The 25,126-nt window shown below is 33.1% G+C and overlaps 2 protein-coding genes and 1 non-coding gene across 6 annotated transcripts; 1 reads left to right on the top strand and 2 right to left on the bottom strand.

The window, feature by feature from the left end:
* Window positions 1–828: 828 nt before the first annotated feature.
* On the bottom strand, window positions 829–900 carry TRNAT-CGU (transfer RNA threonine (anticodon CGU)). Its single transcript has one exon. It is a non-coding gene; the product is annotated as a tRNA-Thr (tRNA).
* A 5,558-nt stretch (window positions 901–6,458) lies between these two features.
* On the bottom strand, window positions 6,459–12,168 carry LOC148230633 (mitochondrial import receptor subunit TOM40 homolog 1-like). The gene is made up of 7 exons (XM_088194070.1): window positions 11,936–12,168; window positions 9,794–9,861; window positions 9,532–9,726; window positions 9,217–9,460; window positions 9,067–9,143; window positions 7,227–7,323; window positions 6,459–7,161 (listed from the first exon to the last, which is right to left on the bottom strand). The coding sequence occupies exons 1-7, from the start codon at window positions 12,093–12,095 to the stop codon at window positions 7,022–7,024; spliced, it is 981 nt and encodes a 326-aa protein (XP_088050196.1). The 5' UTR covers window positions 12,096–12,168; the 3' UTR covers window positions 6,459–7,021.
* Window positions 12,169–13,965: 1,797 nt separating this feature from the next.
* p120ctn (adherens junction protein p120) lies at window positions 13,966–24,611 on the top strand. Of its 4 annotated transcripts, none has more exons than XM_088194895.1 (15): window positions 13,966–14,100; window positions 14,489–14,621; window positions 16,713–16,890; window positions 16,962–17,084; window positions 17,154–17,282; window positions 17,348–17,496; window positions 20,290–20,536; window positions 20,614–20,908; window positions 20,977–21,158; window positions 21,244–21,397; window positions 21,469–21,762; window positions 21,820–22,140; window positions 22,210–22,548; window positions 22,695–22,957; window positions 23,130–24,611. In XM_088194895.1, the coding sequence occupies exons 2-15, from the start codon at window positions 14,581–14,583 to the stop codon at window positions 23,241–23,243; spliced, it is 2,829 nt and encodes a 942-aa protein (XP_088051021.1). In that variant the 5' UTR covers window positions 13,966–14,100; window positions 14,489–14,580; the 3' UTR covers window positions 23,244–24,611. The 4 variants fall into 4 exon arrangements, with proteins under 4 accessions (XP_088051021.1, XP_088051020.1, XP_088051018.1 ...); XM_088194894.1 differs by having other exon boundaries at window positions 23,127–24,164; XM_088194892.1 differs by having other exon boundaries at window positions 21,238–21,397; window positions 23,127–24,163.
* The last annotated feature ends 515 nt before the right edge of the window (window positions 24,612–25,126 follow it).

Genomic DNA, 25,126 nt, shown 5'->3' with positions numbered 1-25,126 from the left:
CGATTGAAAATTCCACCTAAGCAGCGAGAAAATTCTGGATGTAACTCGAAAGTAATATGTGAATCGGTCACGAAGATTTAAGTATTTCTTGTGTTGTATAATTTGCTTAAATATTTTGTATTTTTTTGTTATAAATTTATTAAAAAACTTTTAATTAGTCGCGCAGAGAGAATTTTTCTGTATGTTTTACTAATTAATCCAAATTTTAAAGGCAAAAAAATGAAAAATGTAATGGAACTTAAGGTGATCTTTGAGGAGGATTGCTCCTTTGTTCTCCTTTTGTCCTTCTTTGTCCTTCTTGAACAATTATTTCCGTTTTTGAAATGACCGTTTTTTTGACCCCCGTAGCAATTTCATCTCCTCAAAAAATTTCGGAGATGGAATTAGAACAAAAATTTCTTTGCTGATTTTTTTTTAGCTCTTGTTACAATTTATCCTCCTCGAACAAAAATCTAATATGGACTTTTTATTTTTGTCTCCTCCTTTGATATTTTCAAAATCTGGTCACCTTACTACTTTATGTATTATTCTTGTATATTTTTCAAGTAAAATATTTATAGGCTTAACTTATAAATATTACGTGAATATTACATTATGTATGTAAAAATATTTATTTAATTTTCGTGCTGGCAAACACGTCACTAGCGACATCTATGAAGCAACCTCAACCATTTATGTTATTCACGAACCTTTGTTTGTATAACAAATTTACCTAACTTCTAAATTTATATTATTGTAAAATATTTATACTGTTGATAAAATCATTTTTATTAGCATCGTGCTAAATAAATATAACAAAAAAATAAAAAAGACGGCCTAAAACCTTTCTGCCTCCTGTGAGGATTGAACTCACGACCCCTGGTTTACGAGACCAGTGCTCTACCACTGAGCTAAAGAGGCATGTGTCGGCGGCCCGAGAATTTTAAAATATGAGTGCGATACATTTTCATTCATCGTCAAACTACAGAAAGATTATAAAGAATATATAAAAACTTTAATTTAATAGCTTTATTTAAAAATGGGCGTTGGTCGTATTGTATTTATAATAATAAAACATAGAGGGGAAGATAATTTCATTCATGATATAATGGTTGCATCGATTTAAAATATGCAATTCTACGGGTATAAAACTAACAAAGTCCAACTGTGTCCTGATGCATCCAATGTGTTTTTTTTAATGCAAATATATATGTATATACATATAACTCTGTTTACTACATATTTACACAACAAAAGAACAGCTGTCGGTATTGTAGAACAGCTGTTAAATTACAACACAGGATGTGTGTGAGGGTTGTCAAAAAGGAAAAAAAACTTAGCCCCAGATCACCCTTCAATATCAAGGTCGTCGTGTATGTATAATAAGTAACAATGAAGATTCCTCTCTTTTATCGTTTTCTAGTTTATATTCTTTCTTTGACGACAAGACGAGGCGGAAGTAATTTTATGGGGTCCATGAATGCGAAATGGTTTGTAATAAAAACAAGAGTGCTAAAAAGGGGTACGACTGCTTGAAGACGAATTTCAAAGCAGCTTTTTAAAATACATTTTGAAAGACGCACTGTCGGCGAAGAACGTTTTTATTGAGTCGTAAAGCTCAAGTGTGCTCTTTCTTGTTTATAATAATGATTTAAAACTGTCCTTTGGCAACTGGGAGACTAAAAAGTAAATATTATAAACTAAATATACAAAAAGAAAACAATAATAGCATACGTAAGCTAAAATAAACTTGTATATTACAAGAAAGCTATTTTATAATTTTGTTTCGAGTGTAGAACTCTTTTGAGGATATTAGACAGGGATGTCATTTGAGGGGGGCAAGTCGGAGTATTTGCCCCCCTCCTTTAAATTTGATTTAATGTAAAAAATACTATGAATATTAATGAATTCAAAATATTAAAAAAAAAAACAACTACTGACTGGCCAACTTTTGCCCTCCCCCCTTGGATAAAAGCTGTAATGACCTCTCTGATTCTAAAGTAGAAAAAAAATGAAATGCCGTCCCTGATACTAAAAAGAGCTTATAGACATAATTCATTGAACAATAAAAATGTTCCTGATTTTCGGTTCCAGATACATATTATATTGTTTGTTCCTTTATATTTTTCCAGATTTATTTTCAAACGACTAATTTTAAAATCATAGTAGCTTAGTGTAGTTTAAGGCAGTGGTCAGTAGCATACGGCCCGCGGGCCGGATCCGGCCCTCCAAAAATTCCAGATTTCTGCGTATAAATAATTAATATAGGATATATTAATTTTATAGAATTTTGTTATTTGGTTGTGAATTCACAGCAGCTATATTTCAATTCATCAATCGAAATTTGAGTAGGTAGTAGGTAGTGAACCCAAAGTAAAAAAAGTTGCGTATTTGAGATAACCAGAGTTTTCGATGTTTTCGGAGAAGTCGGTGTTGAAAGCGACCAGATGTTCGTTTACTCGAAATACATTTATTGAAATTCTAAGAACGTAGTGCATGCAAGATAAAAAAGGATAGTTCAGGCAAAACAGAGGCCGAATCGAAAATATTTAGCTGCATTTCAAAGTTTGCAGTGTACACATCGCTTAATTATTGTGATAGCATGAAGGGAATAACAATAGTGATTTCCCTATTTGAAGTATGTTATGATAGTAACTCCCACAATTTTTATAAAACATAATTTGGAATTTATTTTTTAAATTTCGATTGAAATTCATTAAATTATAGTGCCCCAATATAATGATGTCGAAGAAAAGGAAACTAGACGCCGAGTGTCGTGTATTTAATGATCAGTGGTCAATTCGTTATTTTTTGTAAAAAACAAAGACAGGTGCATATCTAACTCGCAATTAATTCTCGTCGAAACGGCCTAATAGCATTTTATTTTTTGTCTAAACTTTTATTAGAGAACGTATAAAGATGATTGGCACTTGCTCACGTAGACAAAGAGACTGATTTCGATACATTAAAATTTGCACCAACATTCGATTTTGAAAGACTTCTACTTACTTCTAGTGTACTCTGCCCTATCAAAGACTACTCTACTTCGGATTCTAACGCCTGCAACCTTATTTTTTATTAAACTGGACTCTCACCCGACACTGGCACCTGTTTTACATCTGTATAATAGTATACACTAATATAATAATTGCCATATGATTTAAGCTTCATTGTATGACTCAACGAGATTTCCGTCGATGAGTCACCCCTTATCCTCCTTCTTTTGGCAGTGGTTTGACGTGGCACATGTGGTTCACAATGATATCGCAATAAATATAATTGGGCCTTTTTAGAGCTCACATTATATATTAAAAAACAACATTCCTTAAATCTTCATTAAAGTAATTTGTAAAATGTTAAAATTGCAATATATTTATTTGTTATTCAAACAAATTGATTTTAAAATTAAAATAAAAAGAGTGCGTTAAAATTTAAATTACCATAAATCTTAAAACGACTACTAATAGTGAAAAATAATTACTAGCGATATAACATTTGATCATTGCACTGTATTATAGTTTGTCTTTCACGTGCAATGAGTTTAAAATAGCTTGGGGAGGGGGGTGGGGGCAAATTTATATTCTGCCTTGGGAGTTAATATATAAAATACAGTATTATAGTATCTTTATTCCAAATAAAATTACAAAAAATTTCAATATTAGCAGTTCGACATTTCCATTATTCAAAATCTCAAGTAAATTATTTGCATATAAATCATGCAAAGTAATTAGACTACACAAACTGTAAAAAAATCATTTGTAATTTTCAATATAAAAGCAATACATTTAAGAACTTTATATTGTATAGCAATTAAGGAATCTTCGCATTATTTAATCTTAATAATTTTTTTCCTCGGTAAAAATATTGCTAACTTTAAAAATGAGCTCAATATAAAAAGTTTTCAAATCACAATTAACGTATGTTGAAATTTGGAACACCTATTATTTCAGAAATATGGAATCTATCCAAGATTTAACATGTGCGACATAATGAACCATAGTTTTTTGTGTATTTTCTTGATTTATTGTGACGAAGACGAGCGTTAAGGAATGATTAATAGAAACGACTTATTCAAGTTGTGCTGGCCCTTGTTTATTTTACACAAAGGGTTACAAGGACCCAGAAAAATTGTTGTTGGAGTTTATGTATACAATTTTTACAAAATTAAACAAAGTCTGAGCCGGCAAAACCGATTACAGAATTCGAAAAATTTAAATTTCGTCGTGCTTTTTAGGAGAATAAGATATCGCTATATGAATTGTGTGGCCAGCTGGCTCTTATTTTTCGGGTCAGAATTTTAATTCGGTTGTGGTCAGAATTCTTATTAAGATGTTATAATAGAAGCGGCCAGAATAAATATTAGATGGTCAGAATTAATATTAAATGGTAAGAATTATTTTGACAAATAGTCAGAATTATTTTTTTTCAGTCAGTATTTATTACAGTTTATTGATCAGTATTTCTAAAGAATAGCCAGTTCTTATATTATAATCTATATTTTAACCTCAAGGTCAGTTTTATGTTGACAGAAAGTCAGCATAATAATACATGGTCAATAACAAGGTATTAAATAGATTAGTTTAGAGTTATTCATGGGGTGTTCACGTTCTGACACAGTTTTGTTGCGAGCAAGATATTTTATAATATACTTATTGTGGGAATTATTCTTTAAACTCGCGCACTTAATAACCGTAACCACGGTAATTATAAGGATGAACGTGACAAACGACTGTAATTGAACGGACCACCACAATAGCCCTTGTTACTCCTGGGGAAAAAAAGGAACAAGTAAACACGTAATTCGAAAGATGTAATTACATCTTTCGAAGGTCGAATTGTGCAACGGGATAAATGTTAACGATACTTTTTTATCGTCCGATGGTTTATTGCTACCGCAACCGTTATGAAATAAAGAAATATAATTTTTCTGCATCGGAGAATGTTATTTATTTGTTACCCTTGGACATAACGAGAGCTATTGTGGTGGTCCGTTCAATTTGTCTTTTATCACGTTCATCCTTATAATTACCGTGGATCTTAAGCTTGCGTTTATTTAGTTTTAATTTATTTTCTGAATGCACTGAATATTTGTAAAAATTACACATATGAATTAACCTTTACCGTGGGCATAGAAAATTTAAAACCGGAACCAAAATTTTGTATTTTTTTTTCGGAAAAATTATGTCGAATGGACCAACTGTCGTGGGTCAAAGATTCATGGTCCATTTTATAATAAGGCAAGGGCGCGGTTTTATTGTAGTTAAATGGTCCCCGAGATAACTTTATTTTCCAACTGGAATCCATTAAAGTGGATTCTAATATTGAATGGTTTAAAGATATTGATATTTTTAACGAAGTGGTTCGTTAAAAATATCAATTAAGTAATTCGCTTATTAATTTTTGGATTTTAAAATTAATTATCTATACTTGAAAAATATTGAAATGGTAAGTGGTTCTTAAAACTTTTAAAAGTCGGTAAATTAAAACAAATTACAAAAAAATAGCTCTCCTTTTCGTGATATTAGTATGTATTATCCTTAAAATCCACAAATATCGTTTTTATCACTAAGAATTTGCTCATAATTATTTTAAAATTGAATGTTTACTCACAATTGTAAATATCTTCATACTAAGGCGATTTTCTTTTCACTCGTTATGTGCACCATGCCACAAATTCCCACATTGTAAAAAAAACACCACTTTAATTTGACAAACGAGAAATTTGGAAAATCCATTAATCCGCCATTATCTAATGGAAGATAATATCACTCACAAGAAATGTAGTTTCACAAGTTTCACATTACGAGACATAAAAAACTACAATATAATCTCATTAATCCGGTAATTTAAAAAAAAATGTTATTCTAGCAACCCGACAATGTCTAAATGTTTGATAAACTCACTCATAAGAATATTTGAAAAAAAACAAAAAAAAAAATATTTTTAAATAAATAAGAAATTAATAAATATTCATAAGCTATTTTTTAACCCCATACTCATACTGCATGGATTTTTTGCACTGCAAAAAATGTGTATTTTATAATGCATTGATATATTATATTAACACGTCCAGAAAAATCATTGAAATATTTACATTGAATTAAAAGATGCACACATTTAGGTGAGAAATGTTAAATTCGCGTATATATGCATACATACGACACAAACCACTCGTCAATAGTGTTTATATCATAGCGGTCTTTCGAAGTAATGATATGTATATCGAACGTATATTCGCTTGAGCGACACATATGATTTTTAATTTGCCACAACACCCTTTCCCTTACCATTTTAATTACGAGCTGCCACTGCTTAAAACTAAGGGTCGAATCCTGGATGAACCTATATTAGTTTCTCAATACTAAAAATCATCTGCATTCAGAGAAAAATAATTCAAGTTCAGATCCTTACTTATAAACTTCATCTATAAAAAGATTTGCATTTCGAACCATAATTGGGTAGTTCAATAAAACATGGGATATATTTCGCAAATATATTTTTCACTATTTACATAATATGTATATTTTTATTATATTGAACTAATACATACTTTGATGAAATAATACATTTCCAGATAGTAAGAAAAAACAAACAATATAAACTTAACATTTTTTTGAAAAATATACACACATAATTTGTCATCTTTGCTAAATATCTACACACTTACAAGTTGAGCCACAACAGTTATTTAGCACGTCGTATGTAGTCAGCAAGCTATCAGCGAGAATCAAATTATGCATTAAGTTGAAAATGTAAATGTTCCGCCAATAGAAACACAGTGAAAATATATCGTAAAAAATTTCACTATAACCACTACTTAACAACGATTAAAGTTCAGAGATGTATGTTCTTGTAAACGACGGTGTAACAAAAGTTGCCTAATCTTACATATCGATGCTCGTCTCCAGGAAATCGGAATGGCATTTTGTGTTCTTTTAACCTAGCTTAATAGAAAGAAATGTTGCGTTGCAATTCTAAAAACGATTCTCGGTGAATGTAAATGCATAATAAGTGCTGAAGAGTTAACAATTGCACAGAGGCATTAGCCAACTATGAAGCCGCAGCCGAAACGGAACTGTTGTTTGCTGTGGTTGGCCATCCCAGACAGGGCAAAGCTGAATGGCAGTGGCGAAAACCGTTTTTCCAAGACTGCACCTACGTTCCAATTTGAATCTACCATTCCTGGAAAGATAAGATATTATGAGTTATTAGATAAAATATATATATATTTCGATGATGTATCTTACCCTTAAATACTAGTTCAGCTTTGGGTATTTGAATTTGATAGCCGATCGTACCGACAGATTCTTGACCTCTAAACGATGTTTCAATTTCAGCACCAACCTAATAAATAAATATGTAAAATTTTAGGTTATTAAAAAAATAAATTAAGCTCCTTATTTCAAGTAAAAATAGCAGCTTAGCAATAAAAATCTGTTTGTCCAGAGATTTTTCACACTTTCAGATAAGATAAATGTTGTAGCTATACAAACTGATTACAAGTATTTTGTAATTAGTCACAATTTTTTTAATTTCACAACAGATTTTAAAGTTAATTTATCGTTGCAGCAAAAGCAGTTAATAAATCACTTGGAGAAACCATTGTATCTTTGAGTGTGTTAAATATTAATCAAAAATAAAAAACATTTGTTGATAGAAGTTTAATTAAAAATCGTTTTTGGCAGCTGCAGGTTCACTGTTATTAGATTTTAAAAATAAAAATATATTATTGATCAAATTTAAGATATACAACTTTCGAAAAATATGATGCGATGGATACTGCACAATTAATGATATTTATTTGGATGGTAATTAAAGATTTTTCAGTAAAAATGGAACTCCTTAAAGTAATACATATGCACGGAAAAACAAGAGAAGAATATATAAACAGTTTTTAATAACTTTATAATAAAAATAAATTTTCTCATTTATAAATTGTTTTCGAATACGACAGACGGTGCTACATGTATGACCGGTCGCAATAATAGTTTTATTTCTTTATGCCTAACTTTTTATGATACCACTGCATTATTCAAGAAGTGTTCAAAGAAATTGAACCTTAAAATAGTCAATTCTGTACGAGACAGTAAATAAATTTAAAGCAAGATTTGATGATTTTGAAAAGAATAAAAATATCACACTATTTTTTTAAATTTCTTTCAGAAAGACATCAACATCAAGTCTTTACAATACCTATAGTAAATCAGAATGAACTAGAAGTGGAAATAATTAAATTTCAGAATGATTTATATTAAAATTCAAAGATCGTAATTGGAAATAGATCATCATTACAAAGGCGGTACAAAAATTAATGTCTTGTTTTAGCTCTACATATTTGGCTGAATCCGCATATTCTGACATTATAAAATCAGATATACGAAAATATTTGAGTGATGAACATATTGACCAATGTTTACGATTATTTCTTGCACCGTACAATCCTGACTTTAAAAATATCGCCGAATCTTGATAAATAATATTTTTATCAACTGAAATGTTTAATAATCATTCTTTATTTGTGAACCTATAAAAAAAATATTTACCCCTTGCATATTGGTAGATTGCGATGATTTTTTTTATAATGATAAGTAAGATTGTCCCAACTAAAAGGTTTGGCAGCCCTGGTATATATTATATACAATTTAATGCACATATGTCTATGTTTTAATTTTGCTTAGTTTCATTTTAGGACCCTCAATAAAATATAGTCACTCCAATATAAATTATATTTAATGCTATTGATTAAAAATTTTGCTCAGTCGCACTCTAGGACAACGAAGAAGCCATCCCTCAAAATTTTGCATGTATACATCAATACTCATTTGGGCATATGAAAAACTAAGACTAATCAAGGAGAAAAATTCAAAGAAAGAAATGTTTTTGTTTTTATTCCGTTTGTATTGACGATGAATAAGGTTATATCTCAAGTAACTCTGGATATGGTCTGCTATTATATGAATAAATTAAGTTAATTTTATAATTATAATAACATATCTTCAGATTTTTATGTGACTTTCTCCATTGTAGCAATACTGACATGTGACGACCCATAATTTAGTAAAAACAATTATATTTCATAAAACATACCTGTAATTGCTCACTAGCTTGTTTATAGTAGGACACTTGTAGACCAGCTAAACCTACTTTTCCAGCTATCTCGGTGTCTGCAATGCAAATTCAAGATATATTTAAAAATTAATATAATATTTAATACTTTTAAAAAAATCAATTAAATACCGTCTGTTGCATATCGACCAGCAGCCGACAACACGGCAATTTCTCCACCAGGAATTTTATTACTACGCTGATACACCAACTCCGTACCGAGCGCTAAAGGTTTGGTCACACTCTGGAGATACTGAGCCACCAACACGCCGGCACCTTCTCGCCATTCTTGACTGCTGGCCGTGAATGTGGCCGTGTGAATGGGTCCTTGGTGTTCGGCTGTCACTTGAGCGGCGGACAGAGTCATGGTTTGAAACTAAAAGTATTTTGATACAATAAAAAAAACTATATTTGAATATGTTCGTATGACTATTGAGCTGATTTTACTTGTCCGACAGCCCTGCATCTCCAGGTGGGAGTCAATTGATGAATGAAATTCAAGTTCAGATTACCCTCCGGATCCAAATCTCCGAGCACGACTGGATACGCTTCGCTCGGACTGATTTGCTTTGTTCCTACATACGTAGCGCCGATTTTGTATCCGCTAGGAGTCATCGAACTCATCGTTATGGTTTGAGATATCTGTAAAATATAGGTATTTAATAATTTATTGATAAAATATGTATAAAAAGATGGGTTTTTATCATACTTGGAAATGATTACTGATGCCCCGGTTCACCATGAATTTGCATCCTTCAAAGTTCATAGGCATAACCTCTGCAATGGAAGAAGATAAGTAAGTGATTTTGGAGTATAGAGGGGAAAACAATACGTCAGTGATTTGACCGTTTCATAATGTGGTAATAAATCAATTTTTAAAAGATATGTTTTTAAATGTAAAAATTGCGTATATTTTATTTTATGCACATAATCTAAATACCTTTTATTTGTTATTACATAAAAAAACTTACAATAAAATATTGAGAACTTCTGAATTTCTTTATCAATAAAGCAAAATTTACACTAACATATAAGTAAATAAAATAATCATAAGTTGATAAATGTGAGATATAAATAAAAAAATGCTCATAATAAAATGTTAGGAACCACTGAATTTGCTTCATCAATAAATAAAAACAAAACAAACCTAAAAAAAATAAATAAAAATTAACTCAGTCCCACAATGTATGCTGACAAAAGACTTCCTAATCAAGGAGTTAATACTATTTCTGAGCTAACGGCGGTGTCTAAAGTTATGGAATATTTTTCCAGCCCGCGAGATTCATCACACTTTTTGTGTTATATATTTCTTTACAATGTACGTTTAGTATAATTATTATTATATTATCTATGTTTACATGTAAGAATAATAGTAAACACAATAATAATAACTCATTATGTTTCAATTTTTCACTCAAAAAAAATGTCTAGTGTATCTAAATCTAATATGGGGATATATAATTTTATATGTGGCCTGCGGAGTTATGATGCATTTCCAAAGTGGCCCGCAAGATCATTTGGGTTGGCTACCCCTGTTCTAGAATCTAGATTAACAATAATTGTTTCAAATAATTCAATGCAATGAAATTAAAAATTCAAATTTGGTAAGGCTATTCATCAACATTTTTGCTTTACTTGAAGCATTCAAATCCTGCCACTTTTTACAATTTTTAATTTCATTGCATTATCAAGTTTCTATGCTTCATTTATTTCCTACATTTAAGGAGTATTTTTCAAGACTTCCATAGAAATTTGAACAATAATCTGCTTGAAACTTTAAAATACATAAGACTACAATTTTGAAAAAGGTTTCATGAATAGCTGAATCACTTAGTATAGCAATTGAAGTTCCAAGGCAAGCAAAATCGCTGCTATTAAATATACATAATATAGTTAATTCTGGCCCAGAGAATCTTTATAAGAAGAACATATGTATATTTCTAAGCTAGATATTATTATTATGGATATAATGGACCATTTTTCTGATCAATTAACAAATTTTTTATAAAGAAATATTTTAATTCTATGCAATTTAATAAATACTGATGAGAAAATTGATGAAATTTCTACTAATTTTGCGTCATGAAAAAATATTATATAAATTTAAGTTATCAACTTAATTGTGAAATTTTGAAAATTTTGTTGGAAGTCCATTCAACACCAATCTTGTCAACTATCCAAAACTTGGGAAGAAATATTTAGCAATCTTGACGAGGATATTTATCCAACTATTTGTACTTTACTATTCATCCATTTTAGCTTCCGCGGAGAGAAAGTTTAAAAAGGCTGAAGACTTATTTGAGACTATCAGGTTATTAATAAATTAATAAATATGTATAGAAATATTGATGTATGTATTATCTTCGGTTTGATTAGTATGTAAGTATATTTTATGTAGTGCAAATAAATATAATTTGTTGTTTTAAAATATCGCCCCCTTTAAAAAAATTCTGGATCCGTCATTGTACATATAGCAGTGCAGTTAGGTGGGATTTTTAAATGAATTTTCGTGGACGAAAAGCCTATAAAACCAATTGCGATTTTCGAAGAATGATACGAGTCGATCGCATATTTGAGCTGATTAGGTCCATAGAAATTACATCATTGCCAAGTTTATCGAATTTGAGTTCAACCAGATCTATGCAACGCAAGCAAAACGTATCTATATTTATAACTGCACAAATTGTACACGAATGAAGTGTAAAATGTAAACTACCAGTGTGTATTTAGATGTCAAACTAATTTTCAAAATTCGTAGTAGTTTAAATATTCAAGTAAGAAAAATATATAGCAAACGTATTACATAAACAAATTGAAAATAGTTTCTTATGTATATCGGGTCATTGTTAACCTTTGCACTTCTTGTGGATTTCGTCCAGAGTGCCGGGATTGTCGAGCGCGACGCTGGCCAGCGCGAGGACATCATCGAGAGGTGCCGGGGGCGCAGGCGACGCGGGAGGGGCGAGGGCCGCGGCCGCGTGCGCCCGTCGGGATGACAACACGCCACCCATTGCTTATTTTCGGACAACACTTCGACGAGGTTAGCTCGCGCTGCCGACTCCGGCACGGCCAACCTCAAAGGACAGCCCCGGTGTTGCCAGTCTGCAACGCCCTTAGACTATTGACCGATTCTTTTACGTTTTTAATCAAGCTTATTGCTCCTTTCTATTCCTATTTCATATACTTGCAAAATTAATTACATTTTCAAAATATTTTGGCTTAACAGAGATGTGCAAATTTTAAAATATCTAATATTTATTTATAATCAATTACAATTATCCTGATTGTTTCATGTTATGTTAAGACGGTCAAGGAGCAAAAGAACAAGGATCTATTACCAGCATCGTGCGCCAACTTCTCTGTGAGGGAAGAAGTTACGACAACCATTTCTACCAATTTTAAAATTTCTTTCACATTATTTTATTTTTCAAAGAATAATTTTATTAATGCATTACAATGGGGTAAGCCGTAAGCACAATCAACAACTAATCAGTCAGTAATGATTAATTATTATTACAACTCGCTTGATTTTACTGGTTTGATTTTTTTAATTATTTATAATGATATTTATCCGTGCAAATAAAAACATCTAGGAAAACCTAATCTATAAGTGACTTTGGTTTTTAACCCAGGTATTTTAGATCTTATTCACCGACTTATGACACTGTAAAACAGTATTTACAAATCTGTTTTATGGTTCAATTATCATGAGATCACACGCTTTAGTTCTTATTTTGTTAATTGCGTGTAAGTAAATATATTTTTTTAAATTTTCGCATTTCATTAAAATTCTTTTAAAAATGTCGAATGCTTGTTCAGCGGTTATATTTTGTAAATATTTATTTGATTGCATTGCCTCATCATATCTTTTTACATAATGTCTGTTTATTTTTACTAACTAATTAAATATGTTTTTATAAATATAGATAAAATAGTAATATAGATAAAATACTTTGGTATATATTATAAATTATGCAGCACAATGTTTATGCATCTTGCTGCATTCGTGTTTTTAAATTCGCCTAGAAATATAAATATAAACTGTACTTTCTAATACAGTATTTTCTATCACATTGACGCTATGGTATTTTTTTTATTAAACCACGTTGAGTAAAATCGTCATGCTGAGTTTCTTGTTTTAAAATTAAGTTGTAGAAAAGTATGTTTTTTTAACAACAAAAGTGGAAAACACGAATTTACAATAAAACATTAAATTTATTTGCGGTATTAATTTAATAATTTATTTGTAATGAAAAAACACACGTAAGGTTTTATTTTTCTCGCTTCCCGTCATCAAGAAAATTACCAGCACTCATTGGGTGCCATAAGCATTTGAGCCTAATAACATGGTTATTTAGTATCATTTTAGGTTGTAAATTACTTGAATTTATCCAAGCATAATATTAAAAAAACATGGCATGAATAGATGCCCCCCACATATTAATAAATTTGTAAATGGCGCGTAAAAGTATCTGCCGTGGTGAAAGTGTCGTAATTAATAACATTGCCGAAGTTGAAATTATTCACTAATTTCATTCAACTAATTAAAATATATGGAAATTGTAATCGTGGAAACTGAATATTAGAACACCACCGAACTACTGATACATTTTTTAGTGCACAAAGTCATGTTCAAAAATGCAATGAAGTATGAAATATTTCCATTGTTTGAACTGCAAAAATTTACCGAAATGAATTCATCAAAAACGGCAAACTACAAACAACGTATATACACGTGAGTGGGCTAGCTAAACTGAAGCTTTGAACAAAACCATTATTAAATGAATTTTTTTACGGAAAATATATATTATTATTGTAATGGCATTAGAAAATACATAGGTATTATTAGATCGTGGCGAACGGGTGATAGATTTTAGCTCTGTTGTAGCGTTAACGGTAGATGGCCGGAGAGCGTCGGGTTCGGACCGCCTAAGCGCGGACGACTGGAGGCTTTGGGCCGCGGCCGGAGCGAGAGGAGCTCAGCGCCATGCGTCCGCCCCCGTCGCCGGCCCTCAGGTGCGCTCCCGTTTTGTTCCGCGGCGTCTCGCGCGATCCCGCCTGCGCCCCGCGGCCGCGTTTCGCCCCTCGCGAAGCGCCAAAACACGGCGGGGAGGGGCGGGGCGCGAGCCGTGAGCCGTCGCCGTCTGACCGCGTTCGCTACGCTCCCCGGGGCCCCGCCGCAACTCGCGCCGTTTCGTCCGATCCGGGGACCGCGCGCGACCTTCTTCGGAAAGGCGTCGCGTCGCCGACGTCGGACGTCTCCTCGACGTCTGCTCGCACTTCTACCGTTGCACCGTTCGCCCCAAACGTCAAACCGATCAATTACCGCATGCGTTCTTCGAACCGCCGTCATCGCGATGACTGTACTTAGTGTAGCTAATGACGTTGTTCTCTTTCCGTTCAGATTGTAAATAACGCGCGTCGACAGGGAGCGTTTTGGAATTGCCGAGGAGCGACATTATGGAATGTGAATAGTCAATCGACGATCAACGCAAGATGGAGAGCGCAAAGAAGTTGCACCCCAACTCGCTATACGGGTGAATATTTAGTGTCAATTATTAAATTTCTATTCCACTTTTCCCCTTTTTGTTAGTAGTAGTGTCAATGATGTTATTTAGTAACTAAATCAGAAATGACAGTGGAGGTAAAATAATCTCAGTTTCAACTCGACGATAGCAGTTAAAAACATCTGTAATGCGATGAACAGGGATGCCATTCAATTTAGATAGTGTCAAATGTGGTTCTAAAAAAATTAATATTTCCTTACAAGTAGTTAGTGTTAGAGGATATTAGGGCTGCTATCAAAGCAGGTCCAAGATTAACGATACAGAAGCTAGCACAAAAGCTCAAATGTGTCGCCTATGTCAATTCACAAACATTTAAAAATATCAAAAATAGTCTGAGATAAACCTCACGCAGCCAATCTCAATATTTATTTTTGAATCCAATTGTTACTGAAGATGAGAAGTGGATCTTTTACTTTAACATGCAGAGTAAAATGCGGTGTTTGGATGTCAACCTACCCCCAATTTCAAACCCGAGGACAGGATTACACCCCAATATGATAATCTTATGCATTCATTATAAGTTATTGGATTATAGGCAGACATAGTATGCTCAGATAATTCGTTAAAAAGTGACTCAGACCTTCCCTTATCAATTATAGAAGGATAATTTTACAATACAGCTCTCGCCCTCATGTATCCAACAAGTTGACAGAAAAAAGTAATGTATTTTCTTGGGAACTCTTTCTCAACCACCGTATTCTTCAATCATTGCTCCAAATGACTTATCATCTATTTAGATCCCTGCAACAGTTTTTAGGTGGAATAACATAATTTACAAAAACGACATTAAAGAATTTATTGATTTAATAATTGGAGAAAAAGATGGAGAATATATTATTTGGTAAAAGTATTACACATTTTAATTTTTAACTCATTTAACCCGCACCTTATGGAACAACCTGATATTTCGTCTTCTAAAATAAAATACTCCGTTCCAGTTCCCGATCCCATTTTCGAGGTTTTGATAATACAATGATAAGAGTTTAAAAATTGGTTGACAAGTCTGATTCAAATCTCTTCCTGTTTCAAAGAAACGGAAATTCTCTCATATTTTGGGAAAAACAACTAACTATAATGAATTTATATTATATTTATGGTATTGAAATGTAACAAAAATTTCATTTACAATCGATTGCATTTTTTTCAATAATTTTTTTTTAAATATCATTGGGAATTCCCAACCACTAACCAGAAATTATGCTTATCTGCTTTGCCTAGTCAATTTCGATTCATCGAAAGACATTTTATCTATTTAATCTCTTTTAGAAGTAAAAAATAAATCTATACAGAAACACGTAATATGTTGTTTGTGCAAAGAATATATAGAATCACAATTCGAAAATATAAAAAATTATATTATAGTGACCATCGTTACAGCATCGGACTGTGAAAATTTATCTTACTAGATATCAATATTATTTTTTTATAAAGAATCTAATTTGATGTCGAGTTAGTTTCGTGAATATGCTTAACTCTTTTAGCGCAGATTTATCAGCTTGTGCTTTGGTTGCCTCCGGAAGATTTTTCCACTCCAACCTGTCCTGTGTCCTACAGGGTCTGACACACTACTGACACATAATAGTTTCAGTAGAATCAAACTCTGAGTTTAAAGTATCTAAAACGCACATAAACTTCACAAGACTTGCAATGTAAAAGGTCGAATGTAATGTTCACATACAGGATGAGTTCTCTGATAGCTTCTATACCGTCCATATGTGGGGCGATTCACTCGCATGATTGTATTACATGTACCTCATTATGTATTGATCGTGTCTGGAATTTTTATGTACGATTTTTTTGCAGATGGGCTATTTTCCGTTGATATATTAGGGATCCACGTTATTTAGTTGTTCATAGATCACTGCTACAGATTAAAAGTTCTCGACGCTCAGTTAATCATGCTTAAATAGTGTCTTAATGATGTCAACACATTCCTTTACACAAAGTATCAGACTTATTTTTATATTATCATTCGTTCGTTGATCTCGCATCGTATTGAAATAAATATTTAATTAATTATGTCAACGTACTAGAAATTTAAATCTATAATTTTTCAATCAGCGGAAGGGTGGAGCAGCCGATTTCGACTTACGAACGTAGCAACGGACATGCTGGCGGAGGACGCCGGAGCCCCGAACCGAACTCTGTTCCGAGCGGAGGTCCTACGGTGGCCCCCGGAGCTGATGATGAACTGGCACGATTGCGAGCGGCTCCCGCACAACACCATCCAATCATCGAAGTAAATATAAATATCCACCCACCTTCGCATGCGCACCTCCGCAAATCCTAACATTGCCATTATTATTGCAGGCCGGAGATTATCACTTATCTGGACTAGCCGAACCGGAATACGGCGGCTTATACTTACCGCCTGGAACTCAATACAACCACATGGGACATATTGCCGTAGCGCCATCGCAGAAATATCCACACGTATTACATTATTATTTTTTAATATGGTCTATATTCATTGCTGTATCTCACATATTTAATTTATTTTAGATGATGGGTGACGCGGGCGGTTATCAGCCTCATTATCAAACTTATTCACATTACGGAGGCAATCCTTATGGATCAGCTCCTCAGTATTTATCGGAAGCGTCGCCTCAAATCGCTCAATACATGGGACAGGTAATTATTTTTTAAAGTAAACATAAGTCTATTACTGTTGAATATTGCTAATATTTTAATTTTAGGAATACGTCGAGAGAGGAAGATCTCCGCCATCGCCCAGTTCTAGGAGCACGTCTCCGCCGCCGGGATTGATCGCCGCTCCTCGTATGTTACCTCCGTCGCCAAATCCAGCGGCTGCACATCATCAGTTACAATGCATTCCTCAGACAAGGTATACGATCGCTATATAAACATTGAGAAGCACTTATCTGCCATGATAATATTATTTGAACTGTTTTTTTTTTATCATTTGTTAGTTTAAGTGATGTGTGAAAAGTAACGACTCATTTTAAAGCGATAGGAAACATTATATTATGTAATCGAAATCCTAGGAAAACTATGTTAAAACAAGTTTGGAAACTATGATAAAAGGATTGAATGCTTTTTATTGCATTTTTAAATTTATGGTTAAATGGTCAGTAATATATAGGACTGTTTATAAATAGCTTTTCAACTCAACACTTTTTGAGCTGCGTGCTTTTAACATAAACCTGCGCTGAGTGCTGTGTAGTGTTCCCGAAATTTGCAAAATATCATGATCTTTGGTAGAATTGGCATAACTTTTTAATAAATGCGTTTAAATACATGATTTTTTAAGCTACGTTCAATATATTTAAGGGCTTCGACACATGTTGTTTATTTTGCGACACTCAACCTGTGGTTCTCAAACTATCGATTTAAATCTTATTTTTTTGAGTTTTTCTTCACATTTGATAAAATATATAACCAGGAATAATTATAGAATAAATATACAAATCCATAAATTTTGAAAAATAAATAAAGTAAAATCGCTAGTAAAATATTCCAAGTTTTAAACATCTTGGATCATAACCTATAAAATTTAAATTAAAAATTTTGTGAATTGACAATGAACACTAAAATAAATAAACCGCTTATTATTTACAACTGATAATGAATAACAGGGTTTCATAAAAAAATGTTAGGTAATAAAAAAGCAGTTTATTTTATTTATATGTTCAAATTTGATATTAGAATGAAAAAAACTTCCATTGGCTCTCAAGTAAATATATTTAAACATAAATAATTGTTCTTATTTATATGAAAATAAATAAATCTAAATACGAATTGTAACATTTTATATCTTCATTAAAACGTGTAGATTTTTATTTCGGCGTGTAAATGTTATTTTATAATACCAATTATAAAGTAATACTAAACAGAAATAATACGTTGATATAACCTCAGTAAAAATAAATTTAAATAAAGTTTAAAGTTAAAGTAAAAAAAGTAGTCTCAATCGTTCACCGACCGTTGAAATTTTTACTAACTGGCGCTGTCATAAATTACCAGAAAGTTTTGTTTTGATTAAAATCATTATTTGGTTCTCCTTCTATTTCTATCAATATATCTGCATTAGTTATCCAAGCTGTTGCAACATTCACCATGAATCCATTAAATCTTATTTTATTATCTAGCAATTGAATAAATACGATGCAGCTTTTGTTGTCCATTATTTTGTTTTCCCTTAAACCAGATAATATGCAAGATATTTGTCTGCGCGATGTACACCTTTCATAAATTTATTATATTTGAAAATGCATTTAGGTATACATATAGGTAGTCAGTTTTTCTACTAATTTTTCCGGTGCTGATTATTTTACATTTTCAATTATGGAAATTATCTGAACAATTCGCCTTTTCACTGTTCTCCAAATCTGACAGAGTATTTCAACTTTTCTCAGAAATTTTGGTCGAAATATATTTGTTTTTTCCTTTTTTCTTTTAGTGAATCAGGTATGCCACTATTTGCTCTCAAAGTTCCACACATTCGAATTTTTTTAATTAGTAGATTTGGCAATTTTTACGCAATACGATCACGATTCAATAGAGCGTCCGTAATAAGGCGTCCATGGTATATAAACGGTTAATTGACAATTCGTCCTTTTCTCACAATGCTCATTAGAATAAATAATCCAAACCATTTTCGTAATTCTGATATACTCAAATCAACCCATTGTTTTGCACTTTTAACAATTTTATATAGATGACAGTTTTGTGTGTGATATTGGTTTGTTTCCGTAGCGATTATTCGAAAAAAATCATCTCTAACAAATATACTTGTTACCTCTGGTATGCTTTCCACATCTACAGGTACGATTTTACTCCTGCAATAATTTCAAATGGCTCATTATTTCTGAGTTGATAAATTTTGGACCAATTGAGATCTCTTATGTTCGAATTCATCTCATATTTGACAAGTATTAAAAATTGTTCAACCATAAGAAGATAAATATTTTTCGTAATGAATATTTATGTAATAAGATCGCATAATCTATTGGAAAGTAGTAAAAATTAAAGGTTATATAATATTTTATATATCATATAAGGTTATTCGGAGATTAATCTCGTTTTTTTGTATTGGTCCGTTTGGGTGGTTAATTGTGCTCTGCATGTCGTTGTGTCAACACATGTCTTGTTATTTTTCGGTTTATCAACATTCGGGGCATCCATTTTAACAAAAAAATAAAAATAGAAACCACCGATTCGTGATGGCAGAATTTATACTGACTAAAGATTTCTTTCGAAATTGCATGCTATTTGAGTTTTTTTTGTTAAATATCCCGAAATACTGCAACAAAAAACATTTGTAGTGTGTTGGAGGATAGATTAGATCTTCGTAAGCGCCAGATATGGTTTAAAAAAATTTGGATGGGAGATTTCCTATGTGACGCCTTATTGCGTGAACGGCTCATGAAGTTAAAAATTGAATAACTGATTGTAATATTGTGACATAAACTTTGCCACAAGAGAAGCATTATTTTTGTAATTTAAATTATTATTCTTTAAAAAATGTTATTTACATAGGAATTTGCAGCAAATATCCTAAGAAAATTTAATATTTTTTTGTAAGTCAGATAATTTATTATAACTAGAGTACTGGGTGTGAAAATTTAGTTATTAGTGTAAAGAGTTCATCTTATAAATTAATTTTCATTTAATTTAGATATGATGATGTGGACCCAATGGTGAGGCTAGTGCAAGGAGATCATTATTGCGGCGCTCCATCGCCAAGACCTTCTCTCGGAGATCAATATGTTAGTGGACCTGCAGGATCTCTACCTGGAAACGGACCTCAAAATCAATCTTCCGATGATCCAAACAATCAACAGCAACAGTTACATCTGTACGGCTATGTTGGTGGACAGACGCTGCCTCAAGGCTATTCACTTCAGATGCCAGTCCCTTACAAAGTAAGTATTCAATATATATACCAATATTAATATATTTGTGCATTCTTGTTTCAATTAATTTTGCTCTTTTATATTAGGACTCACAAAACGGATTGGGTATGGGAAGCGCTGGAGGCCAATCTATGTATGGCGACGAGCTAGAACTACAGAAACAAATGGCAGAGATGACCATGGGTATGCTGGGCGTGCCCGGAGGCGTTGGGAGTGTCGGGAGTGGCGAAGCTCCACGTCTGCAATGGAGGGATCCCAATCTTCCCGAAGTCATCGGATTTTTGGACAGTCCCAGTCCCGTGGTGAAGGCCAACGCGGCCGCTTATTTACAGCATTTGTGTTACATGGACGATCCCAACAAGCAGAAGACGCGAAGCTTAGGTTTTTATCTTACCAGTTTTGTGTTAATTCACGAATTGTGCACTTATAATACGTGAGTTTGTCCATAGGCGGTATACCTCCTCTCGTCAGATTGTTATCTCACGAGAGCCCCGAAGTTTGCCGCAACGCTTGTGGAGCGTTGAGGAATTTGTCGTACGGACGGCAGAACGATGAAAATAAAAGAGCCATTAGACAGGCTGGTGGAATTCCAGCGCTTACTTCTTTACTTTGTAGGACGCACGAATTGGAGGTGATTTATTTTATACAATAATATTTTTTTACGTTATTTTTAAATTTCAATTCTAAGTTGTTTATGTCATTTTTGAAAGGTAAAGGAGTTGGTTACCGGTGTCATATGGAATATGTCTTCGTGTGAAGATTTGAAGCAGTGCATCATCGAAGAAGGAGCTCACGTAATTGTCTCGCAAGTTATCATACCTCATTCTGGTTGGCACGCCACCAGTCCAGTCGACACTTACTGGTCTACAGGTATATTCTATGTCCTTAATTTGCATTCATTGTGATTCTTTAATATGTTCTTATTGATCGTTTCTTTACAGTTTTTCGAAATGCTTCCGGCGTTCTACGCAACGTCAGCTCTGCCGGAGCGGTAGCTCGACGACGACTACGAGCCTTGCCGGGATTGGCTTCTGCGTTGCTGCACGCCGTCCGCGCTGCACTCACACACACGTCGACCGGTAGCAAAATAGTAGAGAATTGTGTGTGCACCTTGCGTAACCTCTCGTATCGCTGCCAAGAGGTTGAAGACCCCAATTATGACCGCCGTCCGGATCCGTCTACCGAGTCTGTGACCAATACGTCCAACACTAGAGCATCTGCCAATTCTTCCAAAGGTAAGTTGTGCTAGTTTTATTAGCGATTTGGAGTGTTACATTTGATTTTTGATTTAGGTGATAATCTTGGATGCTTTGGCGGAAGCAAAAAAAAGAAGGAAGGTCAATCGGGGGCTTCGTCTGCTTCCACCAGTCCACACGGACGTGCAGCTAGCGACGCGTCTGAAGGAACTTCCGATGAACCCCCAGCAATGCATAATTTACCTAAGGGAACTGAGATGCTTTGGAGTCCTGAAGTCGTGCCGTTGTACATGGCCTTGCTTCAGAGCTGCTCGAATCCGGAAACACTGGAAGCGGCAGCCGGAGCGTTGCAGAATTTAGCAGCTTGCTATTGGCAGCCTAGTATCGATATTCGAGCGGCTGTTAGAAAAGAAAAAGGTAATTGTTTTATTTAGTTGCGCATGACGGTTATCAAATATTGGGTTTATTATAATGGGCTTTTTATAGGACTTCCGATCCTCGTTGAATTGCTCCGCATGGAGGTCGATAGGGTCGTTTGTGCGGTGGCTACGGCTCTCCGCAATCTGGCAATCGATCAGCGCAATAAAGAATTGATTGGCAAATATGCCATGAGAGATCTCGTGCAGAAGTTGCCCGGAGGAAATCTTCAGCACGACCAGGGTACTTCGGACGATACGATAGCCGCTGTCTTAGCCACGCTGAACGAAGTCATCAAACGTAATGCCGAGTTCTCTAGGGCGCTGCTCGAAGCCAGTGGTGTCGATAGGCTTGTCGCCATCACACACAATCGCACAAAGTATACGCCGCGAGTCTTAAAGTTTGCAGGTAAGATTTTTTGTCCGTATGAAGCTACTGTATATACCATTCCTTGTGGATCTAATGAAAAATAATAAAGTATAAACCGTTACATCCGTAGATGATTAATTGTAGATCTGTTAATTTATTAACGTTGGTTCAAATATTTATTATAGGTCAAGTGTTGTTTACAATGTGGCAACATCAAGAGTTGAGAGATGTGTATCGTAAACACGGATGGAAAGAATCAGACTTTGTGAGTCGTGGGGGCGGACCGACCGGTGGAAGCGGTTCTTCGACCGCCCGCGGAGCCCCCGGCTCTCCTGGAGGTGGAGTGCCCGGAGCTAACAGCACCCTGAGTCGACCGATGGCTTCACAGGGTGGCACTCGATATGAAGACCGTACAATTAAGAGAGGCACTGGTGGACAACGCCATCAGGTAATATAGTAAAATTATTAATTACAATAAACCCTCACTATAAGCGAGCTTTAATAGATCCAGCTCTTGCTTTTTATTTTTATTTATTTTACTTACAACATTAGCGTGTTAACATTCAGTACTGTCTTTGGAACGTATCAAATATTATTTAACAATATTTTTTTATTAGCAGGGTGACGAGATTCCAATGGTAGACATGACATATGGTGATAACGTAGGAAATCCAAATGGCAGGGCAGTGCCTCCAGGCATGCCGCAACCTCAACAGCCCCCTCCAGGACGTTAAGACTTAATCGACGTTTAATTTAATGTCCAGCGTTCACACACACGTCCGACAGTTTGAGGATATCTGTACATTGTCGTAGGCTGCTGAATACTACTAATATATTTATTTAAAAATCAAGATTAATCTTTCATCGTCGGCTTTCAAGCTATACAATTTGTATTATTTTAATTTTTTTACTATACATATGTTTAATATTAATTTTATATTAACTTAAGCGCATTTTATAAATGACCGTTTATTTATTGAGGTATTTATAAAAATGATAAAAGCATCTATATCTACTTTAATTATATAGGAATTGATTGTGTATATATTACGATGGGTTAGCTCTCAAAAACCATATGTATATGTTGTATTTTTTATTTTTGACTTAGTGTTATATACATGATGATTATAACAGTCCCGTAATACCCATGAGTTTCCCCTATTGATTTTTGACTGATGTCTCTTGAGCGGTGATATATTGTTTCTTCCATATTTATGTATCGAGAGTTTCATTTAACTGTCACAATTGTCGTGGTATTCTAAACGGACGTGGTAGACGTGGAATTCATTTTATATTTCAATGGAATAATCAATTATTAATGGTAATTTAACGTAATCTAAGTCTATAAACACCATGATCTTTATATATACATATAATAGAAGTTTGTTTAATGTGAATATTTTTGGTGTACGATCATTGTAAAATCTCTTGAAGTTTTCGGTTATGGTAGTATATATATAGATGATATGAATGTATATGTTGAAGGCATATATGTTTGAAATAAATACAGGATTACATTTTTATATATTTATGTATAATTTTTGTATGGAGTTTTAGTTTAATTTTTCGAACTGTGGTTTAGTGATATTTATAAAATGTATACACGATTGTATTTATTTTGACAATTGACGTATTTTGATATATATACAATACATTAATTGGATTTTTTTTAAATATAAATAAGTGTTAAAAGGTGGACCGAGATTCACTTAAATGAATATAAAGACTCAAATTGTGTTTTGAGCGAGCAGGATGCGGTTTCGTAGAAGACAGTTATAAGAAGCACAGTTTGATTATATGATATATATTATAGTCAGAAATTATTTATAAAAAATCTTTATATAATATGAGCGTAAGCATTTACGTATATCATTATCATCAAACGTATACTTGTGATCTGATTATTCCACACATAGTATTTTTCTTCACACTGTTGTGCATGCTATTTACGTCTAATATATTGTTATTGAATTTATTGCTTATGTAATATTATATTTTAATGTTTTCGTTGTGTAATAGAGGAGAGTATACTATACATATTTATTATTTATATCGATAATTTCAATTAAACTTGTGGGATGGTTAATTGTTATATGCCATGATATTTTATGCATTTTATTTTTGGTTTTTTGCATTTAAATTGGTAATGAAATAGTCGCCTAAACAAGCTTCTTTCAAGACTGAATTTTATCGCAATAGTGCGCTTTATGAGATTGTACTTGCCGTATCGATTGTCTTATAAGTCTTTCAAAAGTTTGACCCTCGCGTTGCTATTTTTGTATTATTTTATTTTTTTATATTGACGGCTTTCTTTTTCTAAACATATGTATTTAAAAAAATAATTGTATATGTTTTTAGAGGGTTGAATCAAATTTTGTAATATGATTTGATTTAAATTTACATTGTTGTTAAATATTTTTTTATATAATTTTCATATATTGAAGAGATTGTATTATATTATTATTTCTATATATTATAAAAAAGATTTTTTTATTTTACTTTGGTTTTTTATTTTAATTTTATTATTTTTCATTTTTGAACCGGCCTCAATTATAAATCACTGCCTAAATAATATACAAATTATTATATAGGATCTAATGTAAATATTGTAGGATCT

This window comes from Plectrocnemia conspersa, unplaced genomic scaffold (genome assembly GCF_051122295.1).
Source record: "Plectrocnemia conspersa isolate PC_06_02 unplaced genomic scaffold, ASM5112229v1 ptg000010l, whole genome shotgun sequence".
In the NCBI taxonomy this organism is placed as follows: Eukaryota; Metazoa; Arthropoda; class Insecta; order Trichoptera; family Polycentropodidae; genus Plectrocnemia; species Plectrocnemia conspersa.
The sequence above is the reverse complement of the archived record's forward strand: the minus strand, read 5'-3'. Positions and strand labels throughout refer to the sequence as shown.